Below are 26,096 nucleotides of genomic sequence, written 5' to 3'. Positions count from 1 at the left end.
CAAAGTTACCACACCAGCAGCTCAGGGCCGGTCAGTTGCAGAGGTCAAAGTGGTTCCCAAAACGCATAGGCTTCAATGGAGAAGGGGGTGCCCTGGTTCGAGTCTGCCAGCAGGTAAGTACCCGCGTCTTCAGAGGGCAGATCAGTGGGGTTTTGTAGGGCACCGGGGGGACACAAGTCAGCACAAAAAGTACACCCTCAGTGGCACGCGGGCGGCCGGGTGCAGTGTGCAAACAAGCGTCGGGTTCGCAATAGGTTTCAATGGGAGACCAAGGGGTCTCTTCAGCGATGCAGGCAGGCAAGGGGGGGGGCTCGTCGGGGTAGCCACCACCTGGGCAAGGAAGAGGGCCACCTGGGGGTCGCTCCTGCACTGGAGGTCGGATCCTTCAGGTCCTGGGGGCTGCGGATGCAGAGTCTTTACCAGGTGTCAGGTCTTTGAAGCAGGCAGTCGCGGTCAGGGGGAGCATCGGGATTCTCTCTGCAGGCGTCGCTGTGGGGGTTCAGGGGGGTCAACTCTGGCTACTCACGGTCTCGTAGTCGCCGGAGTGTCCTCCCTGTGGTGTTTGTTCTCCACAAGTCGAGCCGGGGCGTCGGGTGCAGAGTGCAAAGTCTCATGCTTCCGGCGGGAAACGTGTGTTGTTTCAAAGTTGCTTCTTTGTTGCAAAGTTGCAGTCTTTCTGGAACAGAGCCGCTGTCCTCGGGAGTTCTTGGTCCTTCTAGATGCAGGGCAGTCCTCTGAGGCTTCAGAGGTCGCTGGTCCCTGTGGAACGCGTCGCTGGAGCAGTGTCTTTAGAAGTGGGGAGACAGGCCGGTATAGCTGGGGCCAAAGCAGTTGGTGTCTCCGTCTTCTCTGAAGGGTTTTCAGCTCAGCAGTCCTTCTTCATCTTAGGTTGCAGGAATCTAGTCTCCTAGGGTCTGGGGAGCCCCTAAATACTGAATTTAGGGGTGTGTTTAGGTCCGGGGGGTTAGTAGCCAATGGCTACTAGCCCAGAGGGTGGCTACACCCTCTTTGTGCCTCCTCCCTGAGGGGAGGGGGGCACATCCCTAATCCTATTGGGGGAATCCTCCAAAATCAAGATGGAGGATTTCTAAAGGCAGGGGTCACCTCAGCTCAGAACACCTTAGAGGCTGTCCTGACTGGTGGGTGACTCCTCCTTGTTTTTCTCATTATCTCCTCTGGACTTGCCGCCAAAAGTGGGGGCTGTGTCCAGGGGGCGGGCATCTCCACTAGCTGGAGTGCCCTGGGGCATTGTAACACGAAGCCTGAGCCTTTGAGGCTCACTGCTAGGTGTTACAGTTCCTGCAGGGGGGAGGTGTGAAGCACCTCCACCCAGAGCAGGCTTTTGTTTCTGTCCTCAGAGAGCACAAAGGCCCTCACCGCATGGGGTCAGAAACTCGTCTCTCAGCAGCAGGCTGGCACAGACCAGTCAGTCCTGCACTGAACAATTGGGTAAAATACAGGGGACATCTCTAAGATGCCCTCTGTGTGCATTTTTTAATAAATCCAACACTGGCATCAGTGTGGGTTTATTATTCTGAGAAATTTGATACCAAACTTCCCAGTATTCAGTGTAGCCATTATGGAGCTGTGGAGTTCGTTTTTGACAGACTCCCAGACCATATACTCTTATGGCAACCCTGCACTTGCAATGTCTAAGGTTTTGCTTAGACACTGTAGGGGCATAGTGCTCATGCACATATGCCCTCACCTGTGGTATAGTGCACCCTGCCTTAGGGCTGTAAGGCCTGCTAGAGGGGTGACTTACCTATGCCACAGGCAGTGTGAGGTTGGCATGGCACCCTGAGGGGAGTGCCATGTCGACTTAGTCATTTTCTCCCCACCAGCACACACAAGCTGGCAAGCAGTGTGTCTGTGCTGAGTGAGGGGTCCCTAGGGTGGCATAAGACATGCTGCAGCCCTTAGAGACCTTCCCTGGCATCAGGGCCCTTGGTACCAGGGGTACCAGTTACAATGGACTTACCTGGGTGCCAGGGTGTGCCAATTGTGGAGACAATGGTACATTTTAGGTGAAAGAACACTGGTGCTGGGGCCTGGTTAGCAGGGTCCCAGCACACTTCTCAGTCAAGTCAGCATCAGTATCAGGCAAAAAGTGGGGGGTAACTGCAACAGGGAGCCATTTCCTTACAAGTATTTTATGCATGGAAGCCTTTGAGGCCAAAGATGTTGTAGGTGTAGTTTTCGGCACCAATGTCAGCTTCAATTGTGAAGTGTTTTTGGTGTTGAGTGTGTTTTTGGCTCGAATAGTGGGATGGACTCTGAAGGCACCCGGGGTCTTTCCTGAAAAGATTTCAACTCAAACAGCTTTGGAGGCTTTCCCGGTGTCAGTGCTTGTTTTTGTGATGCCAGTTCCGAAACTGGCTTCAACTTTGGAGTGGTCAGTGCCTTCGTTTTTTCTGTAGCCTTTGCAGATTGTTTCAGCAGAGGTATGACTGTCTGCTCCTTTGCCTTGAGCCGGACACTTCCAGGGCCAGAGGCATAGGGTTCTGTGAGTCTCTGTATGGACTTTAGGTGTGGGATGCTTTTCCCACTGTCCTCACGGACCCAATCAAATCAATCGATTGAGCTTCAAGTTCATAGTCTGAGTCAGGCGCTTCCCCACTGCTGATCGGAAGAATGGGGACAAACATTGGTGCACCCTGTGCTTCTGCCTCCTCTGCGATGTCCCTCAGTGTGGAGGCTGTGTTCTGGTTCTGGTTGCGTCTGGTCCCCAAAGATATCAGGTGTGCCTGAATTGTGCTATGGGCGCAGCAGAGCTCTCTTCATTGTTGAAGAGTTTTCTTTGATTAAGAGGCCAGGCACGCTTCACATGACATTTCATCATGTTCTGGAGACAGACAGAGGTTGCAGACTTTATGGTGATCTTTCCTGGAATACTTTGTGTGGCACTTAGAGCAGATGCTAAAAGTAGTATTTACCATCACTCCACATGTGTGCCTGAGCCAGGGGGGCAGAAAAATCTGAACACCAGTAAGTAACCTGCTTTCTTTGCTAGTCCTCATCGAAGGGGGATGTTTGTATCAGTCACCGAAAAGGCAAAAGGAGCTGATGACCATGGGCAGTACAGACTATAAGAGGAGTCACTCCTGGCTCGAAGGACTTCTTCAAAGAAAAACAAGTTTCAAACATCCGAGCCCAATGCTAAATGGCAGGAGTATGCTGAGCTTATTTATCTACGGCCAACACATGCTACAAACAAAGCATTACAGAAGATACGAAAGTTCTTCTGATGAATGCCACTAACTACACATTCCTCACATTTTGAAAAGGTAACAAAACAGTACCTCCCAAAATGTGGATTGTCTGAGGAGTGGATGTCAGACCACAAACTCCTACATGACCTTACTTCAAAATGGCCCTACATGCTGATTTAAGTCAGTAATGCTTGATAAAGGTGTGGAAAGATGGCCAATTAGCCACCTGGTGGTCCCACTTCAGAACATCGCTAGCAAAGGCTATAGTGGTGGACTTGGCTCTAGTAGAATTAGTCTGAATGCTCCCAGAAAGCTCATCCTCGGACAAGGTGTAGCTTATTTTTGTACAGCAAATGATCCATCTGGATAAAGCCCATTTCTGGACTGCCCTTCCTTTCTAAACACATGTGAATGCTACAAAACGTTGTATAGATATAAAAGCTAGAAGCCCTTTTGGGGTGCAACAGATGAAACTTCTTCTGTTTAGGGGAATGTGAAAGAGAGAAGAAAACATACAGCATGATGGAAAGGCAACACCGTCATGGGGAAATGATGCCCCAGTCTAGAGCACCAATTTGTCTGGCAGAAAGATGGTTTATGACGGTTGCCTTGACAAAGCCTCCAGTTTACTAGCATGGTGTGCAGAAGTCATCGTAAATCAGAAGATGGTCTTAAGGGTCAGTTGCCTCGCACAGCAGCTGTGCATTGACTCAAAAGGCATGCATATTATGAAAGTAACAACCAAATTAAGGTCCGACTGTGGTATAACAAAAGGCACAGGAGGATACATATATAAGCCGTGCCAAAAAACGCATCACAATTAGTGACTTAAACAGACAGCCACCCAGGCCAAAACCCAGGACTTAAACATCAGGAACAAATGGTGAATATTCTGGACCCTCTGTGGGGACGAAATGATTTGAACACCTCCATGTCCTGAACTGTTCCTAAGAAGGAACTTACTACACCGAATGAAGGTGAGGATGGGATGTCAACATGTTGATGGAGAACCTCGTGGAAAACAGTAGTGAGATGGCTGCCAACAGGTGCTCTGTGACTGGGTCTGACTGGTCTGCCTTCAACAGCCAGTCATCAAGGTACAAGAATACATGCACTCCAACTTGTGAAGATGGTCTGTGTCCACCACTATCACTTTTATTAATACCAAAGTGAGGCTGAAGGGCAGGATGTTGCTCTACAAGTCGCCCTTCCCTACAACGAAGCAGAGGAAATGCCTGCAGGGATGCATGATGAGTACATGAATGTACATGTCCTCCAATTCTAAGGAAACCAGCCAATGCCGAGAATCTAGAGCAGAGAGGATCTGGTTTGTCCTTCTGCAAGAAGGTTTTCAAGAACCAAATGTCTCACATCCACCTGGGCAGCAAGAAGGCGCAGCAGTTACACCTTTTTCCCCGCTCCTTCTGAGGGACACTTTTTTATTGCCTATTTGGCCAGCAATGACTGATTCTATTTGGCAAGAATAGAAGCATGTCCTGCTGAAGTCTGAGTCAAAACAGGAGGAACTGAAGGGGTGTCCATAGAAGGGGAATTGTGTAACAATGAGGAACAACCTGCATAGCCCACTAGTCTGAGGTACCGGCATGGCTGTTGGGCAGGCTAAAAGAGGAAATCAGAGTGGATTTGTGTTGGCAGTGACTGGACAAGAGGAAGATAATGAGTGGCACGGTCCTCAGCCTCCTGACCCCTTAAATAGCTGTAAAGGCTTCTGAGCTTGCTGAAATTGCTAGGTGGTAAACCAGACCCCAAAAGTAACCCCTACATTTCCAGTATATTTGATGGAACGGGTGGGACGGGGACAGCAAGTCCCAAGAAGCTGGCTGAGGCATGGCTATATTTGAACCTCTGCAAAGCTGAATCCTCTTTATCCCCAACCAGCCTGGAGCCATCGAAGGAACATTCAGAAGGGATGCCTTCATGTCCCCTGGGATAACCTATGGCATGCATCAAGGTATGGCATTGAAACACCACAGAATGTGCCCTCAGCACACCTAACAAAGTCTGAGGTGTCCAGATGGCCGTAAAATGTACTTGGGTGCATCTTGTCTATGATGAACCATCTGGCAAAAAGTATTTTAGGCTTCCTCAGGGAGGATGGGAAAGACCACGCTTGCATTATCAAATAGGGAATAAGTGTATTTCCCTAACATACAAACAACACTCACAAAGTGTAATGCCAAACAAGGGAACACCCTTTTGCCAAAAGCATCAAGGTGCTTCAATTCTCAAAGGGGGCTGCTGGGAAGCCTGAATCATGAGGCTTTGCAGAGTAGGGAGTTGTGTCAAAAAGGACTGATCACTTGGTGCTGGCCAGTGGTGCATTAGCAACATGGCAACTTACCAGTAGTGCAAAACATGGTTCGACCACGCCGCTGTCAGGATTCCAACCGGGTTTCATCGCAAGCTAGCAGAGGTTCTGAAGTTGAAGAGCCAGGTTGCAAGATTTCTGTATGCAATTTAGCTTTAGTTTCTACATCTGGCAACTGTAGTTCCACACCTTCATGAACCCATACTGCAAAGGAGGAGCTCTCCTTTGTGATGAAAATATAATTCCATTTCTGCTGAGGTATCAGGGCCACTGGTATTTTGAAGGTCTAAATACAGTGCAACATCAGTATAGCGAGGCATTAAAAACTGTTTGCCTCCTCCTCATCATTCTAGTCATATGGAACTTTCTGAAGTTCCTGGATCGCATCTGATTTACATGAACTTGACCTCAAGAGGCCAAAAATACTGGCACCAATGCAAAGGCACAGCTGGTGAATCCTCCCAAATCTTCACTGTGCCTTTGTGATTTTGTAATGAGACACTTGAGATCAGCTATTCTAGACCAGCATCTGATCTGATCTGATCTGATCTGGGACTGGCAAAGCCTTTGGCAAAAGATTAGAAACAAAGCCAGGCACCCGCAGACTACCTGGCATGGGTATAGTCATGTAGGCCTGTGCCAGAGAATACCACACCAATAGATATCCAAAAGGGGACCCCAGTATATCTATGGGGTCTGAAGGAACTCAAGGATGACCAGAGATCATCCGATAGACCTCCAGCATTGACTACTTAAAGACATCCATCTGCTGCAGAATGGAAGATGGCATGCAAAAATCCAGCTATGGAATGGGTTTAGAGTTAGATGACTGGTGCAGAATTGGGCCTTTTGAGTGCTGACTGCTCGAGCTATCCCTGGAGTGGGAGCAACGGTGAGAGGACTGCTGTCTCCACTTATTGTGTTTACACAGAAATGTGTCCTTCAACTTCATCTTGGAGCAGGACTGGGCTGGAGATATGAAGCACGACTGGCCTTATTGTTTGCGCTGAAAGACACAACTTCACCTTCTGCTCCTTGATGCCTTTTGTATGTAACAGGGAGCATTTGTTGCATGACTTCAATTGATGCTTGGCTCTCAGACACAAAAGGCAGATGTCAGGCGGATGTCAATTGATGCTTGGCTCGCGAACACAAAAGGGAGATGTCGTGCAGGTCTGTAACCAGCATCTACTTCTTGAAAGTATGGCATAGCTTGATGCATGGAGGAAAAATGTTCCTAGCACACTCATTGAAACCCGTTTTTAAAGTCAGTGAAAAAACAACAAAAATTCAGGAGTAGAGCTCTGAATCCACTTCGAAAGGTACATAAAAAAGGAACACAGGTCAGCGCGCATTGGTGGCACCTATTTACAGCTCTGAACCTTCAATTCCGGAAGCAGATGAAAGCTGCTGCACTGTCAAATTACACCACCTTTTGGCACACACTGAGCATTTGCTAAAGAGATTCCAGATCCAGTCTGGGTGAATTGAAAAGGTGAGGAATCTGTGGCTAGAAGCAACCATCAGAATGACAGTCATAATCTGTAACATATGATATTATAGCCATAGTTCTATGTTCATATTTGGCTAGGAATGGAAGCACTAAGAACAAAAAAAGTTGTATTGTGTGTCAGTCGAAAGACTTGCTACCAGAAATTTAGAAAAGAGTATATTTTTATCATCCTGCTAAATTTAATTGATCATATCTGATAATCACTCACCTGCTTTATTGTGCATGTGTATGCCACCTTACTCATGGTAATGAATCTGAAAACTGCCAGTTTTGTAGTTTTGGTAAGCCTGTGCATACTGATTTAATGTAAAATCTACCTTTTCACTTGGTGAAGCAGGTAGAAGTGTTGTGATCTGACATTATGACAAGTTATGACATTTGTGTAGCACTCAAGGGCTACTGATGTGATATTTTTGCACAGGCCATGGCACAAATTAACCAGATTCTTGAGTCAGCACCTCAGATGTACTTAACTGCTGAGCTAGCTTTTCAAGATATCAGTACACCACAGAGTCTATTCAGAAAAGCATTTTAGCATACTTAAAGCAATACCCCGTAGTACTCTTTGACATACTCGTACATGCCTTTGTGAACTAACCCCACATTCATAATGGGAATAAAATGGGAATATTCAGAAACTGTTTATGTACAAATAGTACAAACAGAAAGGACTTTGCCGGTGCATTTTTATTAGAGAGTTGGGTGTTTCGGGGCTGAATCACAAAGGTATGTGCGGGCATAGAGGAGTACTCCTGTATTTTTAATCATCTCTTTATTCATTCATAATTTTCTGTTGCACACACGCTTATTGACATTCAGTGAAACAAAGGAAATGAATGAAATAAGATATAGGGGCTCATTATGACTTTGGCGGGTGGCATGGGCCGCCCTCCAAAGTCCCGCGTCGGGATGACCGGTGAGGCGGCCATCCCTCTGCGGGCCCTATTACAAGTTTCCTGCTGGGCCACCGAGTGGAAACAGCGTTTCTGCCTGCCGGCTCAGCGTGAAACTACCCACTCGTAATCGAGCTGGCGGCAATGTTGCAGTGCATTGGGTGTGACAGCACCCATCACGCTTTTCACTGCTGATAATTCTGGCAGTGAAAAGCACAACGGGGCTGTCCATGGGCACCCCTGCACTGCCCATGCCAAATATATGGGCAATGCAGAGGCCCCCAGGGGGCCCTGAATGCCCCCATTCCGTCCTACCACCATGCAAAGGCTCACGGAAAGGGAACCTGTAATCCAGAGGGCAGTGCTGCTTGCAGCGCTGTCCTGGCAGATTACGAATGCCGAGACAACCAGGCTGTCGACTGGCGGCAACCTGCCGGTGCCGGCGGTTGGACTGTGATGGCTCAGCCACAGTCATAATATGGAGGCCGGACCACTGCTTTTGCGGCTGTCTGACCGCCATGTTACAGTAAGCATGTCCACTGAGGGCAAAAGGGTGCACCAATCCTTATATCGGTCATGAATAATAGTAAAAAAGAGAAATACATAATTTCGTCTTAACAAACAACATAAACAACTTGAGATCTGCAGGTTGCACAACTAGTAAATCTATAACTGATTAACATTTAGCCTACGGTCCTAGGGCAATGGCTGAAGAGTACTCCTGTATAACTACACCCCTCACTCACACATGCTTTTGTGAACTGGCCTCTTGGCTCCCACTTGCATAGCTATTAGCGCATATGCTTGTAGCTTACCTATAATTTAGTTTTCTGCACTACTGCAAAAGCACTTTTCAAATTCACAAGAGTTGTTTTACACGTGTAAAGGATTTACTAATACAAGATACTTTCAAGTGGTCATGAGTGAACTTCAAGAGGCGGAAAGTGGTTGTTCTGTGGCTAGAATGCTCTTAAAGGATGTGCCCATGCACAAATATATATGTTAGTAGGTATTCACAAACTTCCTACCAATTAATTCCCGTCAGAGCGAAGAAGGTCTGAAATGAACTGCCTTTCCAAGGTGACATGGGCTCAGACCCAAAACTGGTGGGGTGTACGGAAAGGGTTTTATCCAAGGGGTAAAATACTCTCCCCGTGGAGAAAAGAAGCAAAAGAAAAAAATGCTACTGCACAAATAATCTGTCTCGAAACATTTAGTCCCATTCTTTCATTGGAATCTGATGTATTCTAGCACTAAAGGGCCCGACTGCGATGTCTTGTAAAATGTTTTCAAGTGTAAACACTAGAGCAATTTGTGAAGGCATTTACTAATTTTTCCATATATTTGTCAATGGGGAAAATATTGTCCCCGATAGGGAATTCTCTTTGCCCACATCTCCATCAGTTTGGAGAGGAGTAGATATTCCTTTCGTCTTCCCACTTTAGAAAGGGATTTACTCCTGCTTGTTTCCAAGGTGAGAAGGTGCTTGTGAATACCACAAAAATGTAAATATGTAGCTGTTGATAAACTGTCAGGATGTCGTCACTTTGCAACACCAACTTCCTATCCACAAATGGATATTACTCATAACGAAACCTTTTTGTGAGTAAATAATTTCCTAAGTGTGAAACTGACACCTGTCAATTGCAAAAGTCATATTGCGCTCCTTAGATCAGACTTACATCCACAAATAGCTTTGTGAATGAGGGCAACATGTTTTAAAGCCTACGTTCACATCTTCCACACATTATTAAGGCCTGTCGTTGCATTTACTATGGTGTTACCGCCTTACTATTTCTTCATTTATTTAGTCTAAAACGAAAACAGGTTTCCAAGGTACAGCTAGGTAAGCAGATTAGGTGTCAGTTGATTAAATGATTCGATATGAGGAGCCAACAAAATTCCAGATATGGGCTTCCTCTGATAAATTAGATTTTCCCACGAGGTATGCCACATACCATCTATCCCACACATACTTTTTTGGAACTAGAAACTGCAGGCTTCTATCGGTCACGTCTTGATCAACCCTGTACATTATTATGTTATAAATACTGTCCCAGTAGGTATACATATTTTTCTATTGTGCTTATGGTAATATGATTTGAGAACTGGTTGGCCTTAGGGGCATGCGTTATTCTTTTCTCTAAATACTACCTGCTACCTATATGTAAGTATATATTCTTATTTCACATATAGAAATATGGTTGATGGTTGCTTGGCGCAGAGGCCCACACTGTCCTACGTACAATAATGGAAGTAATCTGCTATATGCATGGAGTACTTACATTACTAGCCAGGCTGCCCACCTTCATGGCGTGCAGCATGCGCCTGTCCATGCCCATGCCTTGATAATGGCCTTTCATTTTGTTCTGGTAGTTTTCTTTGTATTTCAGCTGCGTAGAGAAATAAAACGGATATGAAAGTGGATCCCATCGCCGTACCTCTTAACTCACCACGTTAATAATAAGTATACATCAAGGTACGCTTTCTAGAGGTTCAAGCATCTTCCATAGAATATAAACTATTTATTTATCTTAAAAATGAAAGTAATAGTAAAATCAGAAAAACAAAAATATGGAAAGCTCCAGAAAGAGTTATAGAACGAGAAAGAGGGAAAGAGACAGGGAGAGGAGAGAGGAGAGGCAAACACAGAGAGATACTGGTGCAAGGGATGGGCAGGATTTCATACAACAAAGTGAACATTGCAGGGATTCATAGTCTGTGTTTTTCGGTAACATAGGATTTTTCAGGCAACATCTGCATCCCACTGACAGGCATAGTTAAACCTGATTGTTTTTACATTCGTGTAAATTTATTAATTCTACATGGCCTCGCCAGAAATTGGCACCACTAGTACGCTATGAAGTGCAATGCCCGAGTCTCTAAGGAAACAAATGCTCTATGCAGAAAATGTGTGTACGAAAGTGTGGGAAGGGACATGACCCTGAAGAGGTGATGCATGCAGTGGGTCATAATACCCCTCCCCACACAGGTGGGGCATCCCAACAATTGTAATAAATAGCATATTACAGTGCACATCTAAATGTATGCTGTATGCACTGCTGAAATGGGGTTAGAAATGGGGTCTCTAGTTGGCAATCACTGTACAGCCTGTCCAAGTAGGGATCCTCACTCTAGTCAGGGTAAGGGAGTCCCACTCCTAAGATAACCTCTGCTTACCCCCTTGGTAGCTTGGCACGAGCAGCCAGGCTTATCTTAGAGGCAATGTGTTAAGTATTTGTAGCCACACACAGTAACACAGTGAAAACACTACAAATGGGCACCATAGCAGTTTAGAAAAATAGCCAATATTTATCTGAGTAAAACAAGACCAAAGTAACAAGAATCCAACATACACAAGCACAGATATTAATTTCTAAAGATTAAATCCCAATAAAGTGCTTAGAAACACAAAAACTCCAACTTGTGCTATCACGGCATCATGGCAGAGTCATTCCCAACAGTCTGATGCCACTCATTGGGGAGTGCTGTGCCGGTCACGGAGTCACACAGACCTCAGGTACAGTACCTTACAAACGAGGCAGGGTCAAAGATGTTTCACGGGGTCGGGGAGGTGCATCGGTTTCATACTGCTACACAGAAGGTGAGGCGTAGGCTCCTTACTGCTACGCAGGAGAGGTGAGGCGTTGGTTCTTTACAGAGGCAACGGAGGTGGGGCGAGGTGTCGGTTCCGTACGATCCGGCGGGGTCAATGACTCCATCTGGACTAGATGCAATGGGGCGACTTCGCAGTGTCACGGTCACACCACAGGGCCACAGGCGCCACGGTGGAGTTCGGTGTCGTGAATGTCAGTGACACAGCACTCAGGACTTACGATGTTGCAGGGCTTCAGAGGTGCTGAAGGGGCATTGGGTCTGCAGCGTCAGACACAGTTGTTGCACTTCAGCAGGGACCACAGCTTGGGGTTCAGGCAGCGGTGCTGGTTCTGGAGTCGTCCAAAGTCGATGTGCCTGTTTCTTCTTGTCTTATGCCAGATTTTACTCCCAAGGGCCCAGGAACTGGAGTGGGCACCTCTTGGCAAGCCATGGACCTCAGCAAGAGAACCCAGGGGGGCTGGTAGGTGAAGTCTTTGGTGTCCCTGAGACTGAGGACTGAGGACTTAACAGGAGGCAAGCTCAGTCCAAGCCTTTGGAGAAACTTCACAAGCAGGATACACAGCAAGGTCCAGTCTTTGTCCTCTCTAAAGCACAAGCAGCAACTGCAGACCAACCCAGAAAAGCACACACAGCAAAGGGGCAGTACTCCTGCTCACAGCTCTTCAGCTCTTCTCCTTGGCAGAGTCTCCTCTTGATCCAGAAGTGTTCTTAAAGTCTGGGGTTTTGGGTCCAATACTTAACTCATTTCTGCCTTTGAAGTAGGTAAACTTCAAAGGAAGGTATTTGTAGTGCACAAGACCCTTCCTTTCCTGCCCTGGTCTCAGACACACTCCAGGGGTTGGAGACAGCTTTGTGTAAGGACAGGCACAACCCTATTCATGTGCAAGACCCATCAGGATATGCAGGGCACACCTCAGTTCCCTTTTTGTGACTGTCTAGAGTGAATTCACAACCAGCCCAACGGTCATCCTGACCTAGACAAATATTCCACAGCCAGGCAGAGGCACAGAATGGTTAAGCAAGAACATGCCCACTTTCTAAAAGCAGCATTTTCAAACAGGCAGTTTAAAAAACATCTACAGTAAAAGATGTATTTTTAAAGTGTGAGTTCAGAGACCCCAAACTCCCAATCTCTATCTGTTCCCAATGGGAAATTACACTTAAAAGATATTTCAAGACAATCCCCATGTTCACCTATGGGAGGGATAGGCCTTGCAATGGTGACCACCCTGACCATGGGGCTACCTCGGGCCTACTTTAGGGGTGCCTTACATGTACTAAAAGGGAAGGTTTGGGCCTGGCAAATGGGTTTAATTGGCAGATCGACATGGCAATTTAAAACTGCACACACAGACACTGCAATGGCAGATCTGAGATAAGTTTACAGGGCTACTCATGTGGGTGGCACAATCAGTGCTGCAGGCTCACTAGTAGCATTTGATTCACAGGCTCTGGGCACACAGGGTGCACTATACTAGAGATTCAATAGTGAATCAAATATGCCAATCATGGCTAACCAACCATAATCACAATTTACACAGTGAGCACTTTAGCACTGCTCAGCGGTGGTTAAGTGCCCAGAGCACTAAAATCAGCAAAAATGAAACTAGCACACAGTCAAAATATACAAAAGGCAGATGCAAAAAGACAGGGGAAACCACGCCAAGGATGCCAAGCCTAACACAGACCAAAATGGGTTAGATCCATTCATGTAATTAAAAGTGTATATGGAGATGAGCAGAGGTTAAAATGCTATGTATTACCATTGTTGAGAGTGAGGAGGGGGCATGCTTCATGAGAGGCTTTCAACTGTGCACAGTCAGGATTATAGGCCAGGCCAGCAACTTCAGGCCTAGTCATGTTCATCACCTCCTAAGGACAGCTAAGCAGGGTTTGGCCCCTTTTTATTGCATATTTTAAATACTATTATTATTTGTTTATTCTTTTGATATTTTGAGTTTGCAAACCTTGGTCTGGGTTTGCGAACTCTGGTCTGGATTTGCGAACCCTGATGTGGGTTTCTAAACCCTTTAGGCTGGACCTCCCACAACCCTGCAGGTTTACGAACATCGTCCCAGGTCATTAAACCAGAGAGGGATGACCAGCACAAGTGCCAGGGTGGCAAGACATCTTATTTGGGGTTATGCAGATCAAGAAGAATACCTTGTGATCCTCAAGGTGTCTCTCAGGGGGTCCTGATCCAAAAACCCTCCGGTAAATTTCCTTTTTTTTCTTCTTTTTTTTTTAAACAAATGGGGGTCTCGAATCTCCCCCACCCCACCATCACACCAGCACTTCTTCAACCCACAAAAGCAGATAGGCCAAGGGTTGCTCTCCCTGTTCCTTTTTGGCTCCACTTTAGTTGTTGTTTATAAGGTGTGGGGACCAAACCTCACATCCTGCAATGATATTTAAAACACATACACTTATGTTGCAGCCAGCCAATAAGAGCCTTTGAAACTGCAAACACAATGTTGGACCAAAATGGAAGACACAGACAAAAAGCTCCCTCATCCAAGAGGGGAAGGAGAAGATTTTTTTTTTTTTATCTGGTCCACGGAGAGTCTGCTTGCCTTACTTTGAGGACTGTTTTTGAACTGTTCAGGTAACTCCAGCTCCTAAACATTTTCAACCTAACCCACCTAATTTTGTAAAGCTAATTTCCTAAAAAAATTACACCAAACCAAAAAAGACATTTTTAAAAGTAAGGTTCTATTTTTTTGTGCTACACCTTGATAAATCTACACACATTTTAAAATGCTAAAAGTAAACTAAGAATCTGTCAAATTAAATTCAAATTTGTGAAACAATACTAAAGTTATGGACAACGAAAAAACAGTTTCAACTGTTAAGATATTGCAATTTTGTAAACCCTTGCAAGCCCATCTGATACATGTTGGTAATACTAATTTCCCAACAACTACTGAATTGGTGCTCACAAAACCCCTCAATGGCACTTCCTTGATTGAAGTTCTAGGTTCTAGTTGTAAGCCTAATGTTGTGTATTTCTGTAAATGTTTTGTTTTTTGTACTGGACAGCAAAGATGCCTATGAAAGTAAAAATGTGAAGCACTGCTTTTTGAACCACTCCCCTTTTACTTTCTCCATTCTTTCACAAATATTCAAAGAATTTAGCATGTCGAAAATAAAATGGATATACTTGTTTTGGAAAGTTTCGAGCAGGTCCGTGAAATATATACGAATACAAAAAGAAGCAGGGATAGGGAACCCTGGGTAGTTCCAAGTTTTGAAAAAAAGCAGAAAGCCACACCAAGATTGCAATATCCGACCACCTTACACGTTAGGTGTCATGTACTTTATAAATTTCATGATTTAATAGCTAATTTTAGGTTTTAAGGTTCCTCCGCATAGTGAGACTGCAGGCATGCCTGTCAATGTTTTGTGAAATGTGTTTTGTTGGGGATAAAGTGCTAAAAATGAAAATTTGGATTACATGACAATGTGCATTATAAATCATATTTTAAACGCCAAACCCTTGTAGCCAAATACAAATTAAAAACATGTACTCTGAAATGTGATTTTCTGTTCTAGGACACTAAAATTGTAGAGTATTTTTAACAAGACATACAAAGAAAGAAAATTGAGGGCAGTGTGAGGTGTAAGTATTCGCTGACTGCCTTCTGCATTTGCAATGTCTATTTTTACACACGGAGGAGGATTTATTGGTTTATGCTTGCATCTAGAATGGGCCTCCGTCGATGCGCTTGGCAGGTGTGCTTATCAATGGTCTGAGAGCAGCTGTGTCATTGTGAAAGAGTTTTTTACCAGCCTTGAAAGAAATTCTGCAAATAAATTCAGCACAGTGAATTACGGTAAATAATAAGCATTTCAGAACTTGGAACTTACCAGAGAAATTCACCTCATGATTGAGCTGTAGAGTCTTGCATATCTCTCACAGGGTCATAGTTTAGTGCTTATCCTACAACCATTGGCCTCTCATGAACAAGGAATATGGCAATAAATGATGTGTTTCTTTTTGGCTGGATGTTGACATTTTCTTGTCTCTGCATCACATATGGCTTGATATCTTAATGCACAACTGGAATGCATACGTATTTTTATCTGCATCACTTGGCTCCCAATGCAAAATGCACACCATCTTTTTTGATATTGAGACCTCCCACTAGATATCTAGTTAAGTCAAACACTGAGGTATGAAGTGGGGCAATGGGGTAGAGAAAAAGGCAGATACTGAGGCACCTATTGAGCTTTTTCTTGAAGATCTTCAGGAGTGCAATTAGACATGCCAGATCAGTGCCTCTGAAATATCAGTGGGTCTGTGGAAAGAGTATTTTATATGCTAGAGGCTTTTATATATTAGGTTAATTTTGAGTCCCATATGCCAGAATCGTCTGCCAGGGGCACATAATCTTAGCCCCTAAAAGAACAGCCAGGTAAATGTCCTGTAAGGAAAATGTCACTTACTCAGTGTACATCTGTTCGTGGCATTAGTCGCTGCAGATTCACATGCTGTGCATAGTCCGCCGTCTGGTGTTGGGTCGGAGTGTTACAAGTTGTTTTTCTTCGAAGAAGTCTTTTCGAGTCACGAGACCGAGGGACTCCTCCCACTTCGGTTCCATTGCGCATGGGCGTCGACTCCATCTTAGATTGTTTTCCCCGCAGAGGGTGAGGTAGGAGTTGTGTATGCTAATAATAGTGCCCATGCAATAGAATAAATACGTATGTACAAAATGAAGGTTTAATGTAATATATTTACAAATGTACAAATGTTCAACATCTACTTCTAAACGGATACAGGCTCCCGGGGAGGAGGGTGGGCGCATGTGAATCTGCAGCGACTAATGCCACGAACAGATGTACACTGGGTAAGTGACATTTTCCGTTCGGTGGCATGTGTAGCTGCAGATACACATGCTGTGCATAGACTAGTAAGCAGTTATCTCCCCAAAAGCGGTGGTTCAGCCTGTAGGAGTGGAAGTAGTTTGAAATAAAGTTCTTAGTACGGCTTGACCTACTGTGGCCTGTTGTGCAGATAACACATCTACACAGTAGTGTTTAGTAAATGTATGAGGCGTAGACCATGTTGCTGCCTTACATATTTCGGTCATTGGAATATTTCCTAGAAAGGCCATAGTAGCACCTTTCTTTCTGGTTGAGTGTGCCTTTGGTGTAATAGGCAGTTCTCTCTTTGCTTTAAGATAGCAGGTTTGGATGCACTTTACTATCCATCTGGTGATACCTTGTTTTGTAATTGGATTTCCTGTATGAGGTTTTTGGAAGGCAATAAATAGTTGTTTTGTCTTCCTAATTTCTTTTGTCCTGTCAATGTAGTACATTAGTGCTCTCTTGATGTCTAATGTATGTAGTGCTCTTTCAGCTATTGAATCTGGCTGTGGGAAGAACACTGGTAATTCCACTGTTTGGTTTAAGTGGAACGGTGAGATAACTTTTGGTAAGAATTTTGGATTTGTTCTTAGAACGACCTTATTTTTGTGTATTTGAATAAATGGTTCTTGTATGGTAAACGCCTGTATTTCACTTACTCTTCTTAGAGATGTGATGGCAATGAGAAATGCAACTTTCCACGTTAAGTATTGCATTTCACAAGAATGCATGGGTTCGAAAGGTGGACCCATGAGCCTTGTCAAGACAATGTTGAGGTTCCATGAAGGAACAAGTGGTGTCCTTGGTGGTATAATTCTCTTTAGGCCCTCCATTAACGCTTTAATGACAGGTATTCTAAATAGGGAAGTTGAATGAGTAATCTGCAGGTAAGCAGATATTGCTGCGAGATGTATTTTTATGGAAGAGAAAGCTAGATTTGATTTTTGTAAATATAGTAAATATCCTACTTCATCTTTTGGAGATGCATGCAATGGTTGGACTTGATTATAATGGCAGTAACAAACAAATGTTTTCCATTTACTTGCATAGCAGTGTCTAGTGGATGGTCTTCTAGCTTGTTTTATGACCTCCATACACTCTTGTGTGAGGTTTAAGTGTCCAAATTCTAGGATTTCAGGAGCCAAATTGCTAGATTCAGCGATGCTGGGTTTGGATGCCTGATCTGTTGTTTGTGTTGTGTTAACAGATCTGGCCTGTTGGGTAGTTTGACATGAGGTACTACTGACAGGTCTAGTAGCGTGGTATACCAAGGTTGTCTTGCCCATGTTGGTGCTATTAGTATGAGTTTGAGTTTGTTTTGACTCAATCTGTTTACTAGATATGGAAGGAGAGGGAGAGGGGGAAAAGCGTATGCAAATATCCCTGACCAATTCATCCATAGAGCATTGCCTTGAGATTGCCGGTGTGGGTACCTGGATGCGAAGTTTTGGCATTTTGCGTTTTCTTTTGTTGCAAACAGATCTATTTGAGGTGTTCCCCAAACTTGGAAGTAAGTGTTCAGGATTTGGGGGTGAATTTCCCATTCGTGGACTTGTTGGTGATCCCGAGAGAGATTGTCTGCTAGCTGGTTCTGGATCCCTGGAATAAACTGTGCTATTAGGCGAATGTGGTTGTGAATTGCCCAATGCCATATTTTTTGTGTTAGGAGACACAACTGTGTCAAGTGTGTTCCCCCCTGTTTGTTTAAATAATACATTGTCGTCATGTTGTCTGTTTTGACAAGAATGTATTTGTGGGTTATGATTGGTTGGAATGCTTTCAACGCTAGAAATACTGCTAACAATTCTAGGTGATTTATATGAAACTTTCTTTGATGTACGTCCCATTGTCCTTGGATGCTGTGTTGATTGAGGTGTGCTCCCCACCCTGTCATGGAAGCATCTGTTGTTATCACGTATTGTGGCACTGGGTCTTGGAAAGGCCGCCCTTTGTTTAAATTTGTACTGTTCCACCGTAGAAGCGAGATGTATGTTTGGCGGTCTATCAACACCAGATCTAGAAGTTGACCCTGTGCATGTGACCATTGTGATGCTAGGCACTGTTGTAAGGGCCGCATGTGCAATCTTGCGTTTGGGACAATGGCTATGCATGAGGACATCATGCCTAGGAGTTTTAATACCATCTTTGCGTGTATCTTTTGTGTTGGATACATAGCTTGTATCACCTTGTGAAAATTTTGAACCCTTTGTGGACTTGGAGTGGCTATCCCTTTTGTTGTGTTGATTGTCGCTCCTAAGTATTGCTCTGTTTGACACGGCAAAAGGTGTGACTTTGCATAGTTGATGGAGAAACCCAGTTTGTAAAGGGTTTGTATAACATAATCTGTGTGCTGTGAACACTTTGTTAGCGAGTTGGTTTTGATTAACCAATCGTCTAGGTACGGGAACACGTGTATTTGCTGCCTCCTGATATGTGCAGCTACTACTGCTAGACATTTTGTAAAGACTCTTGGTGCTGTTGTTATTCCGAATGGCAACACATTGAATTGGTAATGTATTCCTTTGAATACGAACCTTAGGTATTTCCTGTGCGAGGGATGTATCGGTATATGGAAATACGCGTCTTTTATATCTAACGTTGTCATGTAGTCTTGCTGTTTCAGTAGTGGTATTACGTCTTGTAACGTGACCATGTAAAAGTGGTCTGATTTGATGTAGGTGTTTAGTGTTCTGAGATCTAATATTGGTCTCAGAGTTTTGTCCTTTTTCGGTATTAGAAAGTACAGTGAGTAAACTCCTGTGTTCTTTTGTGTTTTTGGTACTAATTCTATTGCGTCTTTTTGCAGTAATGCTTGAACTTCTAGTCCTAGAAGGTCTATATGCTGTTTTGACATATTGTGTGTTTTCGGTGGGACGTTTGGAGGGAGTTGGAGAAATTCTATGCAATAACCATGTTGGATAATTGCTAAGACCCAAGTGTCTGTTGTTATTTCCTCCCATGATTTGTGGAACTGGCTTAGTCTTCCCCCCACTGGTGTTGTGTGAAGGGGTTGTGTGACCTGTGAGTCACTGTTTATTTTGAGGGGTTTTGGGACCTTGAAACTTTCCCCGGTTTCTTGGGAATTGGCCCCCTCTGTATTGGCCTCGAAAGCCACCCCTTTGATATTGTCCCTGGTAGGTAGGTGGTCTTGTTTGTGAGGTGCTGGCTTCTGTGGCTTGACCTCGAAACCCTCCTCTGAAAGTTGTTTTGCGAAATGTGCCAAATGTGCCTCTGCCCTGCGGGGAATAGAGTGCGCCCATGGCTTTGGCTGTGTCAGTGTCCTTTTTTAATTTTTCAATTGCAGTGTCCACTTCTGGGCCAAACAATTGCTGTTCATTGAACGGCATATTGAGCACTGCCTGTTGTATCTCAGGTTTGAAACTAGATGTGCGCAGCCATGCGTGCCTCCTTATTGTCACAGCAGTATTTATTGTTCTTGCAGCTGTATCTGCTGCATCCATAGAAGAACGTATTTGGTTGTTGGAGATATTTTGCCCCTCTTCAACCACTTATTTCGCTCGTTTCTGGAATTCTTTGGGGAGGTGCTCGATGAGATGCTGCATCTCGTCCCAATGGGCCCTGTCGTATCGTGTTAGGAGTGCTTGCGAGTTGGCGATGCGCCACTGATTTGCAGCTTGTGCTGCAACCCTTTTCCCAGCTGCATCAAACTTGCGGCTCTCCTTGTCCGGAGGTGGTGCGTCGCCTGATGTCTGCGAGTTGGCTCTTTTACGAGCTGCTCCTACGACTACTGAATCTGGTGTCAGTTGTGATGTAATAAAAGCAGGGTCTGTGGGCGGTGCCTTGTATTTTTTCTCCACCCTTGGAGTTATTGCTCTGCTTTTAACAGGCTCCTTGAAAATCTGTTTAGCGTGCCTTAGCATTCCCGGGAGCATGGGAAGGCTTTGATAATGGCTGTGGGTGGAGGACAGGGTGTTAAAGAGGAAGTCATCCTCAATAGGCTCCGAATATAGAGATACATTATGAAATTCGGCTGCCCTAGCTACTCCCTGTGCATATGCTGTACTGTCCTCAGGTGGTGAGGGTTTAGTTGGGTACGACTCTGGACTATTGTCCGATACTGGAGCATCATAGAGGTCCCATGCTGCCTGATCATCCTGGCTCATGGTGGTATGAGCTGTTGATTGTGGTGGAGTCTGTGCCGGTGATACATGAGTTGACTGTGGTGTAGAGGGTGGTGGAGTTACCCTCTTTACCACCTTTGCCTGTGGTGGCTTGTCTTGTTGCTGGAAGTCAAGTTTCCTTTTCCTTCTGATTGGGGGAAGAGTGCTGATTTTCCCTGTACCCCTTTGGATAAAGATCCGCTTTTGCGTGTGATCTACCTCTGTAGTTTGTAATTCCTCCTCAAATCTGTGTCTTTTTAGTTGGGAGGACAGTGATTGTTCCTCTGAGTAGGAACTGGTTTTTGGTTCGGTTGCCGGGTGTTTTGGCACCGAAACCGTGTCTTTAGTTGTTTTTGGCTCCGACGAGATCTTTCTCTTTTTCGGTGTCTTGGCCTCTCGGTGCCGACCATCTTCGGTGCCGCTATCTCTGTGCCGAGCAGCTTCGGTGCCGCTGTCTCTGTGTCGAGTAGCTTCGGTGCCGCTATCTCGGTGTCGAGCCTTTTCTGCACCACTCTCTCGGTCCCGAGAGTGTTGCGTGCCTGTGTCTCGACAAGAGTCGGACGACTTCGGCACCAGCTCGCCCTTTTTCGGTGCCGATGGACGGTCACCTACTTTATGGGTTATGCCATGGCCTGTTGGCAGTGGCGTCCCCTGGGCTTTGTCTGTTTTTTCGTGTGTTCTTTCTTTCGACGTCTTACTCACGGTTGGTTGCTCGTCGACGTCGAATTCTTCGGAATCCGATTCGCGGATGGAGAAAGTTTCTTCTTCTTCCTCCTCCTCGAACTCTTGTTGTCCTGTCGGCGTGGAAGCCATCTGCAACCTCCTGGCTCTTCGGTCCCTGAGCGTTTTTCTCGACCGAAACGCGCGACAGGCCTCACACGACTCTTCCTTGTGCTCGGGGGACAGGCACAAGTTACAGACCAAATGTTGGTCTGTATAAGGATATTTACTGTGGCATTTAGGACAGAATCGGAACGGGGTCCGTTCCATCAGTCTCGATGTTGCACGTGGTCGGGCCGACCAGGCCCCGACGGGGGATCGAAAAAACCCCAAAGGGTTACTGGAGCTCTTTAAGGCTCGGTGTTGATTTGCCCTAACTATCCCTATACCGAACGAAACAATACCGACGAATTTTCCGTTGATTCTGACTAACTTTCCGACCCGAAACACGGAGCGAAAAGGAACACGTCCGAACCCGATGGCGGAAAAAAAACAATCTAAGATGGAGTCGACGCCCATGCGCAATGGAACCGAAGTGGGAGGAGTCCCTCGGTCTCGTGACTCGAAAAGACTTCTTCGAAGAAAAACAACTTGTAACACTCCGACCCAACACCAGACGGCGGACTATGCACAGCATGTGTATCTGCAGCTACATATGCCACCGAACATCACATTTCTCTAGACCTTTAAAAGGCTGGTAGATCTTAGTACAGTCAATCATCTCTAAGGTGTGTGCTTGTTAGGTAACTGGTTCAAATGGGGCACAGGCAGTGATACATGGGATCTGCACCACTTTGAAACTGGTAGGTCATGGGCTTTATTAATCCCATATTTAGTCAGTGTCTATGGAATGTAATTGGGACTGGGCTAGAGTCAGTCACATCCTAGGCAAATGTTTCTGGGATGCAGGATGAGGCTCAGACTCAGCTTATTACAAGGCAGGTCAGTGACCTTGAAAGACAAAGGGTTTAGATTCGAATCAGTAACAAACCCAACTGGTGTCACAGTGCAAATTGTTAGGCTGTGTATGAGCTTGAACATATGAGGTTGGTAACTCAAAGTCGTTGGCGGAAAAAAACAGCAGTCATTCATAGGTCCCCGCTCCCCTTCATGATTATAAAATCAAAGGAGAATGTGATGGCTCCTGAATAAAAGGTCCTGAATAAAATCAATATTTGTGGGCTACACAGTGACACTCATATGCCAGGCCATTGTAACTGGGTTGCTGGCACGATTAGTGTGCAGTCTTGAAGTACAGAAGGGGTAGTGCTGAGCCAGTCACACGTCATATCAATGTCTGCACAGTGCAATAGGCTTGGGACCAAATCTGACAAGTGCCTGAGACAGAACGGTATCAACCTGAAGTGCTCTTTCTTCAGAAAATCGTCCTAACATTCCAACTCCATCATGGCGAAAAGATGACAATACCTCCTATCCGGCTCACCTACTGTCGAACAGTTAGTTATACTGGGCTCTCTAAGCAAAACACTGCAAGATGCAAAGGATACAAAACCAGGTAAACAGATCGTTCTTGAAACATTTAAATCACAAGCACAAAAAATTTGCCCTTTCAGTACTTTACCTGCTCTAGTAGATGCGCTGATCAAGATCAGAATCCTCTGCACATACAAAGCAGACACATCACTACACATCTTTCAGGAATTTGGAATTAGTTATTGAACAGCAGACAAATGTCAAGTGGCAGAAACAAAGAAGCAAGTCTCTGGTATCGAAGGGCACTAGGCTGTGGGTTGCCCTTAATGAAGCCTTGCCTGATAGCTCAATTAATGCATATGAAATTGAAAAAATGCTTAAAAACGTATTCTTCACACTTTTCTTACTCTGTTTACTTTAGCTCGTCTCAAGAGAGACTCTAGCATTTCTCAAGGCTCAATCATCATACCACTCTTCTACGTCTATGTAAGTCCACCCCATGTTCTCATCAAAGTCTTCGATGTAACTTGCTACAACTATGACAACAACACACAGATGATTCTATGACTAGAAGGCCTGATGAACCTAGACAAATTAGGTGTTGACTACTACCTCTGAGCTTTGTATCAATAGTTCCTGAGTAACCACCTTAAACTTAACTCTTCCAAAACTGAGATCTTACCCTGTGGAGAGTAGAAAAGCTTTCAGCCTACAACCATCTGTCCCAGGAACGTGATTCACCACCATTGACTTTGACAAAATAAGAAACCTGGGATTGAAGAGGCATCACAAAATTGCACTGTCTCCCATATGAACCAAGTCAGAGAAGGAGCTTTTCACATCCTACATTCATCGCATCATCATTTACCTATGTTTCATCTAGATTTTTGACGAGCTGATGCTACTATGGTCCTTCTCATGTCTCCACTAGACTTTGCAAACATTGTCTTCTTCTGTTTCTTACCCAAAGATTGCAGAAGATTCAAAGTGCAGCAGCAAGTCACCTCCTTCACTGTTTAAGAGAAGACACTCTGCCTTCAAGGCATTCTCAATTGACCACAGGGTTATCCATGCCAAGGCACCTTCCTTCAATGATGAAGGCTTCAAAAATACTTACAGAAAAGAATCCTCCACTCTAGACTGGTATGTCAGCTGACAGTTCCCTCATATTAGAAAAAAATGTCAGTAGAGCATTGTTCCCCGAACTACCAGTAAAATTCTAAAATCTACTCCCAGCTCAGACAAATAATATCAACAGTGGTATTCAGGAAGGGGAAAACAGACCTGGCTCTTTCAAAACAGATGACAAGTCAAACATTATTAGAACCAATCTTCCACAAAACTGAGGTATGAAATGGTCCTGACATATGCTGACCTTGACCGCAGCCACCCCAAAAACCAGAACCTATTACCACCACAAAGATGATGAGGAGCCTCAAAAGATGCACAGCTATCTCTGAATCTAATTCAGTCCAGTGCAGACAAAGGAGCAGCTACAAGATCTTCTGATAGAAGAAGAATTATTTTTGCACTGTATCCTCGCTACATTACCGGCAGTTTTTTAACCAAGCAAAACCTACGGTGTAGAACACTACCTGTCCACTTTAGGATATAAAGCTCTACACAAATACAGTACATTACAGTAGGATGACTACCTCTCGCCCAGATTTTTGTCTAAAAACTACAGAACTCTGAAGTGACTAAAATGTGTAAAGTCTCGATGTCAACTTTAAAATTATCTTTTAGACTAGCCTGTACGTATATACAGTCGTTCACATGCTCTGCACAAGGCATCCCTATTAATCCTACCCATGCAAAGCTGGTTCATTTAAAAATTGTCTTGATAAATACCCACATGACAACAATGTTAGCGAAATTTAATCGAAGATGGAAAGGAGGAAATGATAATTTAGGTGAGTATCTTGTCATTCAGGTCATCAAGTCCCTGGAGACAGACTACAGACAGTGTAAATTTGGGAGTAATAAAATGGTTATTTTAAGCCAAGTACAAGCTAACAGGATCTAGGGTTAGCATACCGCGATGAAAAAAGCTGGGAAGTTGTCCTGTTCCCGCCCAGCTGAGCTGCATCAAAGAATCCTGTATGTGGAATGCCACAGACACTGCATTGACTTTAATCAAGGCATCTTGAACCCTTTAAGAATGTTTTAATTTTTCTGGAAACTCATGCTATAGGCAAAAAAAGATGACTACATAAGGAAGGTTTTAGGATACATTAAGTGACGGGGAAAACAGCAGGATTTTGCGGAGGAGTGGAAATAGGAGAATCTCTAAAAGAGATAGAAATCTGCAACGAAGGCTCCTAGGGCATTTCTCTGCCACGACATGGAAGCGTCCGAAATTGTGGATGCATATGGAACTATCACACCAATACAAAACACTTCTGCCATGCTACGGATTTATGTACTTTCTGGATGTTACGTTCCATATCTTTCATTGTCTTACTGCATCTGTATTCCCCATTTTCTTTGTGGCTCACTTTACACCCGCATTTCTACCCATGTCTCCCCTTGTATTACCGCCTGTGAAACCCTACATCTGTGTCCCCTGCGTTCCCTTGTCTGTCCCTCCCTTGCTCCTATCCCTATATCGCAACATATAACCTCATGTCACTCCTGATATGCCTCCCTGTGTGCCACGGCAATGAAGGTGTCTGTATATCTACGAATGCTGGTGCAGTGCTGGTACTACTAGGCAACGGTGTGGGAGTAAGTGCTGGATGCAGCAGCAATGGTGGCCGGTTATTGATCTTGTTTCACATGCATGAAGCTGGTAAAACATGGTGGTTAATAACATTGACATCGGCACTCACTATACCTTGAATGTACGTGCTAGAACCACAGACTGCGCTCAACTAGTATGGAAGGAACCAGGCAATACTTTGTTGAAGGTGGACTTGATATGCAATAGTGGCTGAATAATCTTGTGCTATAAGAGTCTTGCCACAAGAAGAATAACATCGGACGGTGACCTTACTCAAGAATCACCATAGCGGCACTTGGGAAGGAGATAAATACATGCCATTCGGGCTCCAGGAGCACTGATACCGTCTTTATTTTTTCTGTATCCGTCAAGAGCAATATTTGAGGAACTTAGGCGCAGGAAACAGTAGCATAACAAAGTGATAGAGTCCATGCAAAATCAAGAACGTGCCCTCTAAAATTTCACTTAGTAGGGCCTAGATGCCCTAAGAAATACAAAGTCTTGAGGCAGCCAATTCCCCTTGAGTGATGGGGATCTAGTGTACCACAAGGGCTGCACGTGATTACAATCTGTCCCGTTAAGTGACAAACTATTGCAAAATTTAAAAAAAGACTGGGCCTGTTTTCATTAGGTGCAGCAGAACACCCTTAAATGTGTTACCATTGTGT

The 26,096-nt window shown here is 44.8% G+C and overlaps 1 protein-coding gene across 2 annotated transcripts in view; it reads right to left on the bottom strand.

Moving 5' to 3' along the window:
* NRAP (nebulin related anchoring protein) overlaps positions 1 to 26,096 on the bottom strand; it is a 337,786-nt gene that overhangs the window by 198,874 nt on the left and 112,816 nt on the right. For both annotated transcript variants that reach the window (XM_069239330.1, XM_069239331.1), the window contains one exon: positions 10,233 to 10,340. In XM_069239330.1, the coding sequence (XP_069095431.1) occupies positions 10,233 to 10,340 (108 nt within the window). The remainder of the gene's footprint in view (positions 1 to 10,232; positions 10,341 to 26,096) is intronic.

This window comes from Pleurodeles waltl, chromosome 6 (genome assembly GCF_031143425.1).
Source record: "Pleurodeles waltl isolate 20211129_DDA chromosome 6, aPleWal1.hap1.20221129, whole genome shotgun sequence".
NCBI lineage: Eukaryota > Metazoa > Chordata > Amphibia > Caudata > Salamandridae > Pleurodeles > Pleurodeles waltl.
This window is presented reverse-complemented; position numbering and strand designations above follow the sequence as displayed.